The sequence below is a fragment of the Portunus trituberculatus genome, chromosome 9 (assembly GCF_017591435.1).
Source record: "Portunus trituberculatus isolate SZX2019 chromosome 9, ASM1759143v1, whole genome shotgun sequence".
Classification (NCBI taxonomy): domain Eukaryota; kingdom Metazoa; phylum Arthropoda; class Malacostraca; order Decapoda; family Portunidae; genus Portunus; species Portunus trituberculatus.
In genome coordinates, this window is record NC_059263.1 from 2,170,001 (window position 1) to 2,191,036 (window position 21,036).

General features: G+C 41.2%; 2 protein-coding genes across 2 annotated transcripts in view; both read right to left on the reverse strand.

Moving 5' to 3' along the window:
- LOC123501188 (serine/threonine-protein phosphatase 4 regulatory subunit 1-like) overlaps positions 1-13,647 on the reverse strand; it is a 113,565-nt gene extending 99,918 nt beyond the window's left edge. The window contains 2 exon segments of the mRNA XM_045249844.1: positions 13,502-13,546; positions 13,626-13,647. Coding sequence (XP_045105779.1) covers positions 13,502-13,546; positions 13,626-13,632 — 52 coding nt within the window. The 5' untranslated portion in view covers positions 13,633-13,647.
- Positions 13,648-14,073: 426 nt separating this feature from the next.
- On the reverse strand, positions 14,074-20,829 carry LOC123501189 (something about silencing protein 10-like). The gene is made up of 11 exons (XM_045249845.1): positions 20,611-20,829; positions 20,256-20,445; positions 19,719-19,923; positions 19,066-19,184; positions 18,775-18,913; positions 18,186-18,303; positions 17,843-17,948; positions 17,504-17,598; positions 17,093-17,277; positions 16,323-16,501; positions 14,074-16,033 (listed from the first exon to the last, which is right to left on the reverse strand). Exons 1-11 carry the CDS (start codon positions 20,625-20,627, stop codon positions 15,944-15,946), a joined length of 1,443 nt encoding a protein of 480 aa, XP_045105780.1. The 5' UTR covers positions 20,628-20,829; the 3' UTR covers positions 14,074-15,943.
- Between the last annotated feature and the right edge of the window lie 207 nt (positions 20,830-21,036).

Here is a 21,036-nt window from a genome sequence, read left to right on the forward strand (position 1 = left end):
AGAAAAGGCAGAGATATGGATATGAATAGGCAGATTACTGGATAGGGTACAGACGTGACTCATTATTGGATATCCCCACCTCTCTCTCTCTCTCTCTCTCTCTCTCTCTCTCTCTCTCTCACACACACACACACACACACACAGCCTGAATTACGTCAACCATGTGTATTTAAAGGGCTGAGAGCGGGAAGGAAGCATCAATGGAAAGAGGAAAAGACTAACACCACCACCACCACCACCACCACCACCAAAAACTCTTGCCATGAATACCGACACCAAAAAAGACACACAGACAGTTAAGGAGCGCCAATGATCCACAATACCTGCATTAATTAAGACACAGGTGCACGGTGGGACGGGGCGGGGAGGGGCGAGGAGGCGCGAGCTGAGGTGTTACAAATCGTAGTTCATGTCACCAAGATCACCAATACGCGCACAATTTCATTTACCAACACTGTACATACCAAAGGCTGTAGTGAAGGTGGTACGGGTTCTTAAGGGTGTTTTTTTTTTTTTTTTACTTATTTTATTCGTCTGTTATCCCTAGTGACAGGTTAACAAGATTTCTAAATTGTGAACAGGAGAAACAGACTCGAGAATCAGGCGTATCATCTCTGTGGCCTTGGAAAACAGTGAAAATGAGACGATTCAGAGTACGGGTAATGCTGTGATGCTGTGATCCTGTCATACTGTTTCCTCCCTTCTGACTTGCAGTGTTTAACTCTTCAGTACCGAGACGCATTTTTACCATGAGTTTTGGGTGTGATTAGACGATTTTATTGACATTAGGAAGGGTCTATGGAGGTCAGATAAATAATGGCCATAGGTTTCACTATTTTAATCCCAACATAAGATTCTGAAGCTGTAGAAAATCACCAAATAGTAACCAGAATGAATATGGAAACGCGCCATGCTACTGAAGGGGTTAATGAGATCAGGCTGGAGTACTTTCACCTCTCCTTACCCTTGTTCCTCTTACAATACGAGTGATGAGGCTGTATTCCACCAACACCGTCTCTTCATTTGACTTCACTTAACTTCTTCAGTACTGGAACGCACTTTTATCATGAAGTTTTGGTGTGATTAAGGAGGGGTCAATGGAGGTTAGAAGATTAATGGCCAGTCTTCACTATTTCAACCCCCACACGTAAGTTTCTGAAGCTGTATAAGATCGCAAAATAGTAAGCAGGATGAATAAGGAAACGCGTCATGGTACTGAAGGGGTTAATCGCTTTGTGCGTTATCAATTAAACTTTGCTTAATCTGCATAAACTTCCATCTGCTCTTTTTTTTTTTTTATCGCTCTCCGGTCAAGCTTAGCCCATTCAGTACCATGACGCGTTTCCATATTCATTCTGCTTACTATTTTGCGAAATTTATACAGCTTCAGAAACTTATGTGGGGACTGAAATGGTGAAGACTCTGGCTATTAATCTTCTGACATCCATAGATCCTTCCTAATGTAAATAAAATCGTCTAATACCAAAACTCATGGTACATAAAATAAAAAGGTGTCCCAGTACTGAAAATTTTAAGTGCTGTTGTTAATCCTTTTGTGTTTTTAATTACTGTTCGGTTAATCTGCATAAACTTCCATCTAGCTTTTCTTTTTTTTTTTTCATTGGTGTCTAGTCAAGCTTAATCTGCAAAAACTCCTATTTATTTATTTTTTCTTCCCATGCGCAGCCGGTCACTAAGAATGCTGAGTGTATTAGTAGCGACATGTGTTGCTTGTAATGGGTGTGCAGTTCCCGACGCTGTGTTGACAGGGATAGGTTGCCAAAGTACGATAATGCAACCTTCGATTCTCATGACACAATACTCCATTATTTCATCCCTCAGCCTGCTTCTGTATTTTCCTTCCTCTGACTCAACCCCTTCAGTACCAGGACGGATTTTCATATCTATTCTGCTTACTATTCGGTGATTTTATACAGCTTCAGACACTTATGTTGGGGATTAAAAGAGTGAAAACTGTGGCCATTAATCCTCTGACCTCTATAGACCTTATCTAATGTCAATAAAATGATCTAATCCAACATAAAACTCAAGGTAAAGATGTGTCCCGGTATTGAAAGGGTTAATCTTCTGACCTCCATAGACCCTTGCTAATGTCAATAAAACCGTCTAATCGTACCCAAAACTCAAGGTAAAAATGCGTCCCAGTACTGAAGCGGTTGAGAAGCTTGGCGAGAGGAGGAACAAAACGCGGAGCAAAATGTACTAATTCCACCTTCCTTCACCAATAAAAGTCCTCGCTATAAATCAAACTCTATATCAATGAGCTTCCTGTACACTCCTGCCTCCTGCCTGACGTATCCGTGGCCGCAGGAGTTAAACAGGACAGCCACCACCACCACCACCACCACCATTACCGCCACTACCACTACCACCACCACCATCACCACCAACAACAGCAACAAAACTCCTTTCAGGCCATCCACTGCTTCCCCTCAAGCTATTTCCACTACACCGGCTTAGACTCCAGATGTAAACCGTCTCTCTCTCTCTCTCTCTCTCTCTCTCTCTCTCTCTCTCGTGAATACTTGCTCAATAAAATAAATAAATAATACGAAGATAATAAGTTTGATAAATAAGGAAATAAGTAAACACAAGAATGCCTTCTCTCCTTCCTTCTTTCTTTCCTTCCTTCCTTCCTCCCTCCCCCGAATAGTGAGTCAACAAATCTACGGACATTCCACGTGTACTTTCAACTGTCATAAACGCCAATAATAATAATAATAATAATAATAATCTAGAGGGGGAAGGGTAGCACAGACAGCCTCGCATGGGCCAACAAATCTACTGCCGTTTGTTCTTTTTTGTGTTCATTAGTGTTGGTCTCTCTCTCTCTCAGGATGAATGTCAATATATTATCTACATATTTATCCTTTACTCAATTCATTTTTCCCTTTTCCTTTCCATGTTTATCACCATTTTTCCTCTCTCTCTCTCTCTCTCTCTCTCTCTCTCTCTACTACGGATCTCTCACATTATCTGTCCACCTGCTTGTGTGTGTGTGTGTTGTGTGTGTGTGTGTGTGTGTGTGTGAAGGCACTCGTACACACACCTCATTACTCGTCATGAAGGTGATAATTACAAGCAGGTAAGTAAGCAGGTACCAAGTGACTCATTGTAAGTACGTAAGAACACACCTGACTTAAGTAGCTGACCACGTGCCTTCCTTACTTAAGTTAACCTGACAACTACTTACATACCTACTGCTACTACTACTACTACTACTACTACTACTACTACTACTACTACTACTGCTGCTACTATTACTACTACTACTGCTGCTGCTCCTACTGCTGCTGCTGCTGCTGCTACTACTACTACTACTATATCCCTGACTAACTAACTGAGGAGGAGGAGGAGGAGGAGGAGGAGGAGGAGGAGGAGGAGGAGGAGGAGGAGGAGGAGGAGGTTACTTATCATGTTATCTTGTCCGTTACGCTGTGTGTGTGTGTGTGTGTGTGTGTGTGTGTGTGTGTGTGTGTGTGTGTGTGTGTGTGTGTGTGTGTGTGTGTGTGTGTGTGTGTGTGTGTGTGGCTGATTGTATTCTAGGTACGATAATACGCCATCTCTCTCTCTCTCTCTCTCTCTCTCTCTCTCTCTCTCGGAAAGTTAAACAATACACACGCAATGACGTAATCTTTTCTCCCAATCGATCTTCACACACACACACACACACACACACACACACACACACACACCATTCACTACCTGCCTCGCCGCAACCACCACCACCACCACTACCACCACTACTACAGTACTATAAATACAGAATAGCAATGCCGCAATGCTGAGACCAGGTGACATTTATACTATTTCGTCCCTCTCTCTCTCTCTTCTCTCTCAGTGGCTGGAAAAAAAAGTAAATAAATAAAATAGAAAATAAAATAAAATAAAATAAAAATAAATAAATAAATAAATAATCTACAGAAAGGCGTTTGTTTTTTTTCATTCTATTTAATTTATTTTGTCTATTTTTAAAGGGAAGTTGTAGAGAAAAGGAGGAAAGGAGATGATAATGATGATTCTCTCTCTCTCTCTCTCTCTCTTATGCAATCTTACGCATCACAAATTGAGAGAGAGAGAGAGAGAGAGAGAGAGAGAGAGAGAGAGAGAGAGAGAGAGAGAGAGAGAGAGAGAGAGAGAGAGAGAGAGAGAGAGTTCCATTAAGCCTGCACACAAAAGCCACATGTCGTACCTTCAATCTATAGAATAAACAATGCACTTTCTTAATTTCATCCATAAGATCAAGAAAACAGCTGACATTTTTTCTTTCCTTTCTTCCATCCCTTCATTTCCAACACACATTCCACCATCTAAGAAATCAACACAACTTCATTATTTTTTCTCTTTTTTAAGGCATTTTTCTTTATATTTTCGTTTCATCTTCCCTCACAACTCTTCAATTTTCACATCAACACTGAAGGATACGATTTACCTTACCTAATCCTGCCCTGCCTTGCCTTAACCTAACCTAACTTAACCTAACCCAACCCAACTTTATCTTACCTATCTTAAGTTAACCTAACCTAACTGAATCCAATCCAATCCAACCACACCACACCACACCCCACCCCACCACCACCACCACCTCACCTTACCTATCATAACCTAACCCAACCCAACCTAACCTAACCTAATATTACTTAACCAACTCTCTAACCTAACCTAACTTATCCTAACCTAAATCAACTCTTTCTATCATCATTTGAACCAACTCACTCTCTTTTTCTCTCTCTCACTAATTTCATTCCCTGCATATTTTTTCTCTTCTCTTTTTAAACATTTCTTCACTTGCCGGAAGAAAAAAACAATTTACAACACACAAACCCTTCCATTATCACCTAAATCTACTCTTCTCTCATTTTTCCTCGACTTATTTATTCTTTTTCTCTCTCGTATCCTGACATTTCTTCAACTTACACACAAAACCAGAAGCACACAACTTAGAACACACAAACACTTCCATTATTATCAAAATCAAGTTATCTTCTCTCTCTCTTTCTTTTTCCTGGATTTATTTATTTATTTTTCTCTCTCATATTCTGATTTTTCTTCAATTTACAGCACATAAACCCTTCACTTTCATCTAAATTAGCTCATCCAGGTTAGGTTAGCTTTTTTTTTTTTTCCTAGATTTATTTCTTCATTCTTTTCTCTCTCATATCCTGACCTTTCTTCAACTTACACCCAGACACACCAGAAGCACACAATCTACAACTCACACACTCTTCCATTATCAACTGAACTAACTTATTCTCTTTTTATTTTCTGGATTAACTCTTTCATTCTTTTCTTTAATATCCTGCCATTTTTTTCAACTTTCATCCAAACACACATAAGAAACACAATTTACAACACAAATCCTTCACTATCATCTAAATCAACCTGTCCTTTGTTTTTTCTTTCACCTCAATTTTATTCACTGCATTGATTTACTTGCTCTTTTACTCTCAAATGTCAAGATATTTCTTCAACTTACACCAAAACACACAAGAAACACACATTTCACAACACACACATCCTTCCATTATCAACTGAATCAACTTATCCTCTCTCTTTTTTTTCCTTGATTTATTTACATTTTTCCTCTCTCATATCCTGTGATTTCTTCAACTTGCACCCAGGACTCACAAGAAACACACAATTCATAACACACACATCCTTCATTACCATCTACATTACTCATTCTATCTCTTTTTTCTTTCCTTGATTTATTTACTCTTTTCCTCTCTCATACCCTTTCATTTCTTCAACTTACACCCAAACACACAATTCATGACACAAACCCTTCACTATCATCTCAATCAAGTTATCCTTTGTTTTTCACATCAATCATATTCACTACACTGATTTATTTACTCTTTTTCTTTCTTGTATCATGACATTTCTTCACCTTGCACCAAAACACACAAGAAACATACAATTTATAACACACACACCCTTCCATTATCATCTAAAATCAACTTATTCTCTCTCTTTTTTCCTTGATTTATTTACTATTTTTCTCTCTTGTTTCCTAATTTTTCTTCAACTACACCCAAACACACACACACACAAATAATTCACAACACACAGATCACACTTCCATCACCATTTAAATCAATCCACACACTTTTTTCCCTGTGATTAAGTTCAATGCATGTAATTTTCAGCACTTTTCAATTAGGCCATTAGGGCGTCACCACACAGCACCTGACACTAACACCACACCAATTACCACTACTACACTCACTCCTACCACTCTTTATCCCTTCACTATCATGAAATGTCTTCATATTCATTCTGCTTACTATTTGGTGATTTTATACAGCTTCAGAAACTTATGAGGGAATTAAAACAGCGAAGACTCTGGACTATTAACCTTCTGACCTCCATAGACCCTTCCTAATGTGAATAAAAATCGTCTAATCACATCAAAAACTCATGGTAAAAATGTATCCCAGTATCAAAGGGGTTAACAGTCACATGGAGGGGTGATAACTGCTTGCCTTAGTCACTCACTCGCTGGGAACTGATGTTTTCCTTCCCCACAAGCCAGGCAGGGTAAAGAAAGGCAATCCTATCCATATAGTCACACGTTTTGAGATCTAGCAAACTGAATAGCTGGAAAACACACAACATAGAGTAATAAGGAAGTGAGTGAAGGAAAGATACACTGCAATGAATGTCCCAGCCAGGTAAGAAAAGGCAATTCTGTGAGTGCAGGAGTTGGTTAGGTGTTGACAAGGAACGGAAACTGGGGGGTGCTTAAAAATTGGTGCAGATAAGACAAGAGTGATGATAAAACAGTGCCAAGGTTAAGGAGGCAGAGTGAGGCACAGTGAGGCACAGAGACGGCCACCAGCCAGTCTGTTGACGCACCACACTCACATGCTTACTGGCTTCTTGGAATCTTACATCCCAAATACTTCAGCTCTTCAGTATTGGGACACATTTTTACCTTGATTTGTGTACCATTAAACCATTTTATTGACGTTAGGAAGGGTCTATGAAGGTCACATGCCTAATGGCTAGTCTTCACTATTTTAATCCCTTCAGTACACATTTTTACCTTGACTTGTGTACCATTAAACCATTTTATTGACGTTAGGAAGGGTCTATGAAGGTCACACGACTAATGGCTACAATCTTCACTATTTTAACCCCTTCAGTACACATTTTTACCTTGATTCATGTATCATTTGACCATTTTATTAACATTAGGAAGGGTCTATGAAAGTCACACGATTAATGGCCAAAGTTTTCACAATTTTAACCCCTACAGTAAATACACATTTCTAAAATGGTTAAAATGGCAAGTTCTGATCCTACACCCAATGACTTCACTTCATTTTAAAAGGGAGGTTTCAAGACACTCTCTTTCCTTTTGCTAACTCTCTTGAACCTGCAGGGGAACTGGCAACTAAGTGGGCCTTTTTGTACATTATTTTTTGTTGTATCTTGGTCAGCCTTCCCTTCCTACATTACAAAAATACTAGTGTGTACTGTTTCACTGCAATCTTATGCCCAAAATACTTCAAAAATTGCACCTTCTGATCCTTCTATAGAGTTTTCCTGCACTTATGTCCTTAAGAATTTGCATGTTCTGATCTTATTACATACTGTTTTTCCTGCAATCTTACCTCTAAACCATTAAGAATTCACACCTTTGGATCCTACAATTAATGTTTCCTACAACCTCACCTTCAAACTACTAAAAATTTACACCTCATCCTGTTACAGAGTTTCCCTGCAAATCTCAAGGTAAAAATGTGTCCCAGTACTGAAAGGATTGAAATAGTGAAGTCTGTGGTCATTAATCATGTGAGTGACCTTCATAGACCCTTCCTAATGTCAATAAAATGTCCCAAATACTAAAAACCTGTATGTTCTAAGCCTACTATTACTTACAGTCAACCTTTAAGGCCAGACTATTAAGAATTCACACCTTCTGATCCTTCTATTACCATTTCCCTGCAATCTTACCTCCAAACTACCAGGAATTTGCATGTTCCACTATTCCTTACTGTTTTCTCGGCAATCTTATGACCAAACTAATGAAAATGTCCACATTCTCATCCGACTATTGTTTTCTGTTTCCCTGCATTCTTACATCCAGACATTAGGAATTTGCACCTCCTGATTACACCTTCTGATCCTACTAGCTTCCCTGCAATCTTACAGCCAAACTATTAAGAATTTACACCACCTGATCCTACTAAAGCTTCCCTGCAATTTTATATCCAAACTGTTAAGAATTTACATTTTCTGATCCTCCTATTACTTACTGTTTCCCTGCAATCTTACGGCCAGGCATTAGGAATTTGCACCTTTTGATCCTATTCTAGAGTTTCCCTGCTATCTTACGGCCAAACTATTAGGAATTCACACCTTCTGATCCTACTATTGTGTACTGGTTTCCTGCAATCTTACCTTCAGACTATTAAGAATTTGCAGTTTCTGATCCTACTATAGTTTTCCTGCCATCTTACGGCCTAACTATTAAAAATGTCTACATTCTGATCCGACAATTGCTTTCTGTTTCCCTTCCATCTTACAGCCAGACATTAGGAATCTGCATCTTCTGATTTCCTGCAACCTTACCTCCAAACTATTAAAAATGTACACCTTCTGATCCTACTATTACATCTTCTGATCCTACTATTACTGTTCCCTTGCAATCTTACAGCCAGACTATTAGAATTTACACCTTCTGATCCTACTAGCTTCCCTGCAATCTTACAGCCAGACTATTAGGAATTTACACCTTCTGATCCTACTATAGAGCTTCCCTTTAATCTTATAGCCAAACTATTAAGAATTTACACCTTCTGCTCCTCCTATCACTTACTGTTTCCCTGCAATCTTAAGGCCACACTATTAAAAACAGCAAGGAAGATACTCATAAAAAGAAAAATATAAAGAAAATGGAAATAAAAAGGGGGTGGAGTCTTACTTAATTGCTGAAGCTTCACACTAAAAAAATAAATAAATAAATAAATGAAAAAATAGATAAAACTAAAAACTAAAAATGAAAAAAAAAGTATTAAGAATTTGCACATTATAATTATCTATTATTCAGTATGGCTAAGAATCAACATTTAGTCATACTGTCCATCCTACTGGTACCCATTATTCCTTCAACCTTATGTCTTCTACCTGGCTAGGAACTGACTTCTAATCACAATGTTATCTATCATTTGCTGAATCTTAAGTCTTTGAACTGGGTAAAAACTGACATCTTTCTAATCATATTGTTATCCATTATTCCGTCAATCTTGTCTTCTAATTGGCTAGGAATAAACATCTTCTATATTGTTATCTGTTATTCCTTCAAATTTGTCTTCTAATTGGCTTTCTAATCATAATGTTATCCATTATTCTAGAGATGTACCGATACCAAAACTTTGGCCAATTCCGATACTGATACCGATACCACCTAATTGGCCCAATACCGATACTACTACTTATAGTGATTACTGCACTGGACACCAGGATGAGTTGGTGGACGGCGAGCGTTATCAGATGGGAGGTTTTGTTTTGGGGGATGCTGTAAGTCCTTCTGACAATGTTTGTGAAATAGGAGCAATTCTAGAAGCTTTTTGAAGCCATTTGCAAAGGTAAATTACTCAGTAATTGGGATGAATATCTTCTCAGTCTTCTGATTCTTGTCAGTTATTTTAAATTCTTACTTCTTACTCCTTTAACGACCATTTGGTCTGGTGCATTTTCATTATTAATTATATATATATATATATATATATATATATATATATATATATATATATATATATATATATATATATATATATATATATACCAAATCATTTTGTTGGATTCTCAATATCTGAAGTTTGACATTCTTAGATTATAGTTCAAAAACAAGCTTTTCACCTGTGTGAATTTTGTGTGGGTGGAGGAGCAGCATCTGACTGAGAGACAGTGAGTCGTGAGAACGCGTGGTGACTCATGACCGACCGTGTGACAGGATGCTGGAGTTCAGCCTATACGCATTTCATACACGTCCAATTTAGAGGTTGTGGCTTATTACCACAGAGAACAGTATTCTATGACATATGGTAATCACCACGGAAACTTAATATGCCGTATTATATTAATTTGGTATCATCAATATCTTATATCGAATATATCACTAAGTAGGTAAATCCTTTTAGGTATTGGAAGTATCGGCATAAAATAAGCCGATACCGATACCCAGAAAATGGGCCAATACCGCCGATTCCAATACTGATGCATCGGTACATCTCTACATTATTCCCTCAATCTTGTCTTTTAATTGGCTAGGAATATACATCTTCTATATTGTTATCTGTTATTCCTCAATTTTGTCTTCTAGGAATATACATCTTTCTAATCATATTGCTATCCATTATTCCTTCAATCTTGTCTTCTAATTGGCTAGTAATCAACATCTATATTATTATCCGTTATTCCTTCCATATCATCTTCTAATTGGATAGGAATGAACACCTTTATCACATGGTTATCCTTCAATCTTATCTCTTCTAACTGGCAAGAAATCAACTTCTAATCACATAGTTATCTATCAATCGTTCAATCTTATGTCTTCTAACTAGCTAGGAATCAACATTTAATTGCATTGTTCTCTATCATTCCTTCAATCTTAGCCTTCTAACTGGCTAGAAATCAACATCTAATTGTTATCTATCATTCGTTCAATCTTGAGTCTTTTAAGTAGCTCGGAATCAACATTTAATCATATTGTTACCTATCATTCCTTCAATCTTAGGTCTTCTAACTGGCTAAGAATCAACGTTTAATTAATTACACTGTCAATCATTCAGTGCATTCCAACCATCACCCAAAAATCAGGGCACAGATAGAGACAGTGACAACAGGGAGGAACACAGCAAGTGAGGCAAAGTAAGGATGCAAACACAGCAGTCACTAGTACTCCCATTGCCTCTTTGTCCCCCAAGGCTGTGGTAAACAAAACAGCTTCTCCAAGGACAAAGGCTGGCCAGGACATAAACTCAAGGCTGTGGATGTGTAGCTACGAGTGTTATTTGCTGCAACAAAGGAAGGTGGCGGTAGGAGTGGAGTTGGTGAAGGATGGAGGTGCAAGGCAGGACACTAAACTCACTTCCTTGCACGTCAAGTCACCACACTCAATGAACTAACATATGGACAAAATGACACCAAGAACTTCAGTAGTATTTTGAAAAGGACGGTAATTTCTCTCTATCACACTGTAGGAATAGTTATGATCTCAAAGGCACAACATTTAACTCGCTTCCCTGCACCTCGTCACCACTCTCTATTATATACACATGAACAAAATGACATATAAAAACATCAGTAGTATTTTAAAAAGGACGGTAATTTCTCGCTATCACTTTGTAGGAATAGTTATGATCTCAGAGTTTCCCAGTGATAATGATGAGAAGTGTCACCAAGTCACCAAGTCATCAAGGCCACGTGGCACCAGCTGAGGAGTGTTCCCTGATTAGATTGCAACAACAAAGTGGTTATCATATCCTGTGGGGCCAACTTTCACACCAACTCTCCATCTTGAAAGAGTTGAAGTCACAGGAAAAGAAAGATAGTGAAGCAGGCCTGACAAAGTGATGAGTGACTGAAAATACTAGTTAAGTCTTGCTTCAGAGAGGAAAGACTGCAGGACAAGGGAAGGCAGATAATTACCAAGATGAAAAGAGCAGTTAGCATAAGGATAGAAACAGAAAACAGTAGCATAGAAACACACATTGCAGAACAAGACAAACCGCACCCGCCCCGTAAGCCTTCCAAGGGCCAAGGCCAGCGAGGGCATGGAACACATCATTGTGAAGGATCCTAAGGAGTAGCACAAAGTAGTCAGAGGATGGAGAAGAGGGAGAACCAACCCCTGAATCATCCAAGCAGTTTTAAGCAAAGGTTTAAGTGAAACATTCAGTATCAGCGATGGATGAGATGACAGTGATGCTGTCAGCTTGAAAGAAAGGCAGGAAAGACAAAGAAACAAATTTAGCATAGATATTGTTGGCAAGGTACCCAAAGTTATGAAGGAACTGGATTCCAAAAGACTTTGATACACTCTATTAATGAAGGAGTGTTTGGCAAGTTGGAGAACAGACTTGGCATGATTCCGGACAGATATATAAAGTGCGTGAGATTCAGGAGATGAAAGACTCAAGTACCTTTTGTGGGCAACCTCTCTATCATGTATACTGCAAGAACAGGCTGTGTTAGACCTAGGCTCGGAAGGTTTAGGCTGAGACAAAGAGTGAGGAATGTATGCCTCCATGCCAGACACTAGCACCTCCATTATGCGTTCACCACACAAGAGACAGGTCCCTGACACGGAAACAGTACACATTCCAAGGAAAATCTGAACACCTAGCAAAGGCCAGAGACACTTTCGCCTTAAGGATCCTGAGGAGGGATTGGGGCAATAGAACAAGACAAGCTGTAGGCACACCTCTTCATCCTTTCTTCCATACCCTTCCCTCCCTCCCTTCTCTCTCTCTTTTCTTTACCCTGTAGAGACACAAGGGAAATATGAAGTGAGGTCAAAGTCAGGTCACAGCAGCCCCTGATCCAATGTGACCTCACTAGTAGTAATCACCAGCCTGCCCAGCCCAGTCTTAATACCACAGCACCCAAAGCCTTTTCTACACCGCAACAGCACCAGCAGGACACTTGTAGACAGGCCTCACCATCCACAATGACAAAGCAGGAAGGTCATCACTCACCAGTCACCACCACAGAACACCCCAATCACCAAACAAAATCACACCTCAATTTAATATTCCCTTGTTACTGTACTGATGAGGGAATAAAATCACCTACTAGTGATAAAGAAGGAAGATCACCAGTCACCAGTCTCCCCCCCCCAATCTAGTGAGCTTCCCTTTGTTACTGAAGAGGTGAGAAATAAAAATCGCCTTCAACAAATAGGTAAATGACAAAGCAAGAAGGTCACAACTCACCACTCACCCAATCACCAAACAAAAACACACTCCAATCTCGTGAGTCTCCCCTTGTTACCGTGGTGAGGATGGGAGTGGGGAGGGGGGGGACATCCACGGCCACACCACCTTCAGGACAGAGGAACCCTGACCCACACAGACCCACCCTGACTCACATAGAGCCACCCTAACCCACAAAGACCCACCTTAAGCCACACAGACCCATCCTAACCCACATAGGCCCACCCTAACCCACACAGACCCATCCTAACCCACCCTGACCCACACAAACAAAAACTCAATCCCTTGTTTACTTCCTTACTTCTTTACCCTTCTCCCCCCCTTAAGGGTTCACCAAGAGCCACAACCAGTCACCACGTAAGCCAGGCCACCCTCATCACCAAGCCAGGGACATTTAATGAGTAGAGGAAAGGCACCAGGCGTAAAAATGGTGAAATACGTGGTAGCAGTGTTGTGGTGATCGCTGGCTGAGGTGACCCTGGTTAAAATGTGGTGAAATGTGGTTATTTTGAGTGTTTATGGGCAATACTCACCATCTTTACTGTGGTCCGTCTCGTCGTCTGTGAAGTAGTATATATCTGCAACACGAGAAGGCTGTCAGTTTGTGCATTTCCTGGATTTAGCAAATGTCAACACATAGTGCGCCCACAGACTCACCCGCCATGTTGAGGTAAACACTGACACTGCGGTTGCTCATTTGACTCACTCCTGGCCACCCTATGCCTCATTAAAATACTCCTAAGTCAAATACACTTCTCAAAATATTCCAAATAATGTTAAATATAATTCTGAATACTAATGGTGTCTTGATTTGTTTTTTTCTGGGTCTATTTAGTGTTTTTGTTATGTGTGTGTCAGTACATGTTGAAGGAAATGTTCCTCTATGTGCCTTTTTTATTCCAATAGTGAGTGAATGTATGTTTTTAGCTCTATCTTCCCGGCAATTGTGTTTCTATTAGTGGTTGTTTCAGTATTTCAGTACAGGAAGGTTTGTTAAGGATGGGCTGCGAGCGTTCCAGTAATGACTCCCAAATATTTTTGATATATATTCAAATACTTCTTAAACACACCAAAACGCATATAACAGGACTAATAAAACAGTAGAGATGTGGGTTTTTTTAATACTCCCATACAGTTAGGTAGCAAGTCACGTGTGATGGATCAATAAGTGTTACGTAACGGTACATGACGCACACTGCAATATCCTTCATCCTTGACAAATGCAGGGCTGTAGCAAAGTAACCCTTGATGGACCCTGCCTGACGTAGCCTGACAATGCTCCTTCATACCTCACTGTACCCTCTGTAACCCCACACTTCTCACACACATACCCTCCGTGACCCCTGCCGTTCCTCGCCTCCCAATGCGCATTCACACATTTACAGGTCATACATAAACATTTGCCAGCTTTCATATGATTTACTTCCTGCCCTTCCTCCTCACTCAAGGACTGCAATCTTTACCCCCACTCCCCAGCCTTCTCCATCTCATATTGTCCTCAACGTAACACACCACGCCACCCTTCTTTTCCTTGCTACTACGCTGCCTGAAACCTCTTGCGCCATCATTTTCAGTCTCTCATCTCTCTACTCTCAGAGGGATAGTTAATCGGGTTTTTATTCGTGTTTTTCCTTCACGATGGTTTAAAATCTTGATTACTGTTCTCTAGAAACGCGTAACACTGAAATCTTGTGACTCCGAGGCCTCTTCTAAGTGGATGTCAAACGCGGAGGTAATCTTTGGTTATCCTCAAAGGTCAGGGATGTATACACAATTTATCATGAGTGTCTTCCTTCACTGATGGTTTTGATTAGTGATTATTGATTTCTAGAATCACGCAAACGCTTGAATTTTGATTTTGAGGCCGCTTCAACGTGTATGCCTAGCGAGGAGGTAATCTTTCGTTATCCTCGAAGGCCATGGATGTATACTCAGTTTGTCATAAGTGTCTTCCTTACTAATGGTTTAGAATAGTGTTAAAACTCATTAACTCGTTGAAACACTTTAATGTACTAGCTATAGGGTCCATCCGAGGCACACACGTTCCGATGAAACTTAGAGGAATGCAATGCCGTTTCAGTACACGCCTTACTGTACATTGATCCATTCAGTACCAGGATGCATTTTTACCATGAGTTTTGGTTATAATTTAAACGATTTTACTTACATTAGGAAGGGTCTATGGCGGTCAAAGCAAGAATAATGGCCAGTCTTCACTATTTTAATCCTCACGCAAGTTTCTGAAGCTGTATAAAATCACCAAATACTAAGCAGAATGAATCGGAAAACGTGTCATGATACTGAAAGGACGTCAGTGCTTGATTATCTTCACCAGCACGTGTCTGATATGCATGATTCATTCACCCGAAGGTTAATGTATCACCGGAAAACTGAGTGTTACATGTAAGCCCTGCCTTTCTCTCTCCCTCTCAGTGATAACAGCTTCAAGTTTTCAGTGCCACGCATTGAGCCACCACACAGGCACTGATAAACCTGTATTGTGAAACGCTGTGGGCTCCAATACAGACCATCTTCAAAGGCCAGAAAGATAACCATTCCTTACATCACTAGTGCTTTCTCAATTGTACATATAGTTCTTTTCCTATTGTTGATACAGAATGGTTGCTAAATTATCTTTATGTCAGTCTGTGTACCAGGCAGGCAATCACACAAAGGATGGTCTAGAGAAACACACACACACACATTACTGACACCATTAGCCACACAAGGGAAAGGAACAGACTCATGAACCACCCTACCACACAAGAGGAGCTCACACATAGCACAGCTGGCTACATGCATCCACAATATTACAATCACAAAGGAAACACTTAAAACATGACACCAATATCCAGTGATACCTCTTGAAAGTAGTGGAGACAAGGCACTCAAACACTGGCGACTTGGTGACTGCAGCTGCTTGTTTACACCTGCTGCCTTTCATCTCCCATGGCCACAGCACCTCTTCACTACACCTACTTGATCTTAATACTCTTGATGGTGTGGGACTTGATACCTGACACCTCTCCCTCGTACCGTTTGATCTCCTTACGCACCAAACGGACCTGGGGAGAAAGCAATGGCCTTGGTTGGGATCAGGGAAACAGCAGTTTAGAAATGTCATGTAGTAAGGCTGAGAGAATGACGTGTACAGTAGCAGAAGGAGTGAGGTGTGTTATCCTAGAGTGGCTAGCTGGTCACACAGACTCAGTGATGAGTGGAATGACTGAGTGTGTGTGTATTGGAAGACTAAAAAGTACCAGAGTGTAAGTGAATGAAAGGGGAAGGAAAGGACCCGGGCACACACACAACACACACACACACACACACACACACACACACACACACACACACCTGTCCCTTCCTCCTCTGCAGTTTGTTCTTGTACTTCTTCCTGTACTTGACTCTCGGGTTACGCTGTTCCTTTTTGCGAGAGGGAGTGAGCCCTTTGTTCTTGGCAATCTGGTAGGTGATGGCACGCTTCCCCTCTGGATCCAGGCTCTCCTCTCCTACCTCTCCTTCACCTGCTTCTTCTGAGAGGAAGACAACAAAGTGGAGCATCGTTACAACACACTTCACTGTCACATATCTCATTTTTTGCTTCATTTTCATCATTCCCTACTTTGTTACTACAGTTGACCCTATTAGTACCGAGATGCATTTTTACATTGATTCTTTTGGGTGTGATGAGACTATTTCATTTGCATTAGGAAGGGTCTATGGAGGTCAAAAGATTAATAGCTACAGTCTTCACTATTTCAGCCTCCCAATAAGTTTCTGAAGCTGTATAAAATTGCCAAATAGTAACTAGAATGAATGTGAAAAATGCATCCTGGTACTGAAGAGATTAACCCTTTCAGTACCCTGATGCATTTCCATATTTATTCTACTTCCTATTTGGTGATTTTATACAACTTCAGAGATTTGTGTGAGGGTTAAAATAGTGAAAACTGTGGCCATTAATTCTACTGACCTCCATAGACCCTTCCTAATGTCAATACAATGATCTAATCATACACAAATCCCAAGGTAAATATGTGTCACAGTATTAAAGAGATTAAGGAAGGTTTGTGGTAAATGGTAAATATTCTGGCCATTCCTTTCACAAGCCACACCTGACTTACTCTGGCTGGGCTGCTCCTCGTCACTGCTTGCCTCTGCTGCCACAAGGTGCTGGGCCTCCTTCTTCTTCTTCAACTTGGCGTCCTCTCCCTCAGGGTCCTCAAGCAGATCTGACACCTTCCTCTTCTTGACAGGAGCTCCTCTCATCCTGGTGACAAGGAGCTGCAGCTGACGGGGCTTCTTCCTGCTGCAGGGAACATGGATATGTTACAATCAGCTCCAATGTAATCTGATGCTTTGTGACTTCTCTATATTTGGAATTGTCAAATGAAAACAGACAAGAATGGCATATTTCTCAATACTGTTAGGTAGTTAATGACAAGTGGTGGAGGGGATGGAAAGCAGAGATAGAGAAAACTAATGACTGTTTCTCTTTGGTTTGTAGTGATTCAACAAATGATGGGTAGCCTTACCTGGCCTTCTTTTGTGCAGTAGCCTTGGCAGCCTTCACCTTGGGAAGAATGTCCTCCAGCTGTGGCCTCAGCTTCTCATCACATGGGACAAGCTCCTAGGAAAGTAAACAAAACTGTCAAACAAGTTTGTCCAGCAAGAACAGACAAAATCTCACACTGCTGATGATGTCATCCTTCACAGTATCCATTGTTAAGCCTTCTGAACTCCTACAATATGCTTCAACCTGCTCTATACACCCATCACATTGCTGCATCAAGGACTTACACCCTCCCCGACAAAGGAAAGGTGCATAATACATTATTGCTACACTGGAGCTAGTCTGTGGCCCGCTGTATTACCTGCAGCAGCTGCCGGTACTGAGCAAGGCGGCCCAGCACTGGATGCTGTCCCACCACACCCACACTGCTCTTGGTCATCATGTACACACCCATCACACACACATAGCTGAAACACACAAGACACATCATCACCTGTCTGCCGGAAAGGTGCTCATTACAACACAGGTAAGTAGACATTTACCCCAGACTTTTGAATAACTCTATTATTCTTTAAGGGAACTGGCAATCAAGTGAGTCTTTTTATTTAGTTTTTTTATTTATATATTTTTTTTCCTTGGCCAGCTTCCCTTGCACAAAAACAGGCTTCGAGCTAGAAGGCACTACACTGGTGTCACACACTCACTTCAAAACGAGGCGGTACTTGGTGGTGAGGTAGTGACACAGGGCCACAGAGGTGATGTGGCCATCCTTCACACCCTCCATCAGTGGCACTAGGAAGGTCTGCAGCTCCTTCAGTTTCTCTGTGGACAAAATAAAGCTTCACATTCACTCCTAAACTACAAAACACTGACCTCACACACTCTCACAACTTCACCAAGCTTATCTACCTACTTATACTATACCAATTCTATATGGGGAAGGCCACACACACACACACACACACACACACAGATACCATTATTATTATTATTATCATTATTATTATTATTGTTATTATTATCATTATCAATCACATGGTCAGTTGCATGGCCTGGTGGAAACAAAAGGCTAGAGGACCACTGTACCACTCTTCAGGAGCCTCAGCATAACACAGGTGGGCCAAGACAGGCTCCTCTTCTAACTATCACTTATCAAAGGAAAAAAATACAACAAAGGGCAAACCAATAAGAGGCAGGACTTCCCCAGTATTTCCCCCACACAGTGCTGTTTGTGCTGTGAAAGTTGCACTCATCACTGCTGGTATTCCTGCCAAGATGGTGACTACAACTTACCCTTGAGGTCCTCCAGCAAGGGAAGAAACTCTGGGGACTCCCTCTTCAGTAGCTGCAGCTTCTTGGTGCGCGACAGCCCCGACAAATCCACTGTCACTGATGACTCTACGGGCGTCTTCTTCCCCTTATCGTCCTTATCCTACAGAGGTTTGCATCACCATCAATCCACAAGGAACATGCCCATCTTCATCAGTGATATCAACACACAATCCTTCTCTCTGTTTTGTGTTTCCTCACCCTTGCACAGATAACAAGTCTCTGTCTCACCCACCCTTGCCAACAGTCTCTCACCTGTGGCAGGAGGTCCTCAGCCACCATGTGTTCCAGTTCAGCAGCCATGCGGTCCTGCAGCTTCCTGGCTGTCTCCTCTTCCAGGCGCTCCAGCTCCTCATCCTGCCCCTGTGCCGATTCTGTCAAAGAGCAAATAGGTTGTGGCACCACCTCACCACCACACCCCGTCAACATGCAACATTGTGTTGGAAAGTAAATGCTTTCTATGTGTGTTTTTTGAAAGCCTTTTTATTAGAAACAATTCAGTCTGTAATTATGCAGTTGCAATACGAAATGTCATGATTAAAATACACTACATTTACAAGCTTCTTCCATAACAATTTGGTGAGCAGATATCAGATTAAAGAATAAATTTAAATGTATATCAAATAAAAACCACAGAGGAAAACTTTCACAGATATAGAATTTTTGCTTACAAAGATCTGTCAGGGACTGTTCTGTTGTATGTCCATCGCCACACTTGTGAGAACAGCTACAGAGGGAGTGAGGTGTCTGGGAATGCCATCAAAACATCGATACACACACACTAATAAAATTACCAAGACAGACTGACACAAATGGCTGCAGATCACCAAGTAAAGGAAAGTTGTCAAATTACATTAAAAGTAAAAATTGAGCCCAAAACAACACACGTCTCACAAGGCAAGACTTACTGTGAATCTTCTCATCTGTGGTGTCAGTGCCAATGTAGCGCCACTTATTGGCACCCCAGGCACGCTCATCTGGCAGACGCTCCTCCTGCTCCTCCACTATGTCATCTTCCATGTACATGGCATCCTGGTCACTTTCCTCCTCTTCCTCTTCCTCCTCCTCATCGTCATCCTCAGATGAGCTGACATCAATGCCCAGAACTTGTTCCTGAGAAGGTTTCATTAATACACACCATCACTCAAAGTCACAATTCTATAGTATTATTTATGTAAGAGAGGAAAACTGGCCAAGGGCAGCATAAAATGAAAAAAAAATGGCCAAATTAGTTGTCAATCCCCTTGAAGGTCTAAAAGTTAACAAAAAAAAGAAAAAAAAAGGATATATAAATGTCTTGAAACCTCCCTTTTAAAATGATCGACAGTGTGAATGTGTGTGTGTGTGTGTGTGTGTGTGACAGTGTGAGCTGCCTTACACAGATAAAACAACTGTCTGCATAGCAGGATAGTGTGTGTGCGTGTGGAGGGAGCGGGGGGGAGTACCTTGGAAGCTCTGGGCCGGGCCATCAGCGCCTGGGCCTTGGACAGGGACAGGCGGTCACGGTCCTCCTCGAATTGGTCCACCTCATCGTACACAAAGTCTCGGCTGGCTGGGTTGAGCAGGGATGACCCCTTGGCCAGTCTGCCTTCCTCTCCTCTGGGCACAGCAGCAGGTCTCTTCCCACCACCAGTCCTGCATCACACAGTACCTACCGTCACCACTCATCCCTCACACCTAAACACTGACTATTTCACCATTATTCCTGCTGGAGTCTGCTCACTAATATTTCACCATTATTCCTGCTGGCGTCTGCTCATTCATACTATTTCACCATTATTCCTACTGGAGTCTACTCACTTCCTCCTCTTGCCCATGGTGGTGTTGGTTGTGTTATAAGGGCAGCGATGATCTAGGCAGGCACTCGGCACTCAGTCACCAGTCACCACTCAGTGTGTTTGTTTACCTCGCAGCCACATGGCGAGGAATGAGTACTGTAGTGTTCAGCTGTAGTCTTACCAACGGCACCTGATTTTTACCCAAATATGATGTTCTTGGTCGTTCCTGTGGTTAATTCTTCAATATTCACTGTTATGAGAGAGAGAGAGAGAGAGAGAAGTGGAGGGGCAGGGAAGGAGGAGCCAACCACTCTCTTCTTCCCATTACATGAAGCGGAGTTGGTGTTTTCTAGGAAAGCTTTGAAACGTTCATGGTTGTTGTATATATATATGTTTTGAAGCTGTTAGATGTTTTTTGTGTCTAATGTAGAGGTTCTCAAAGTGGTCG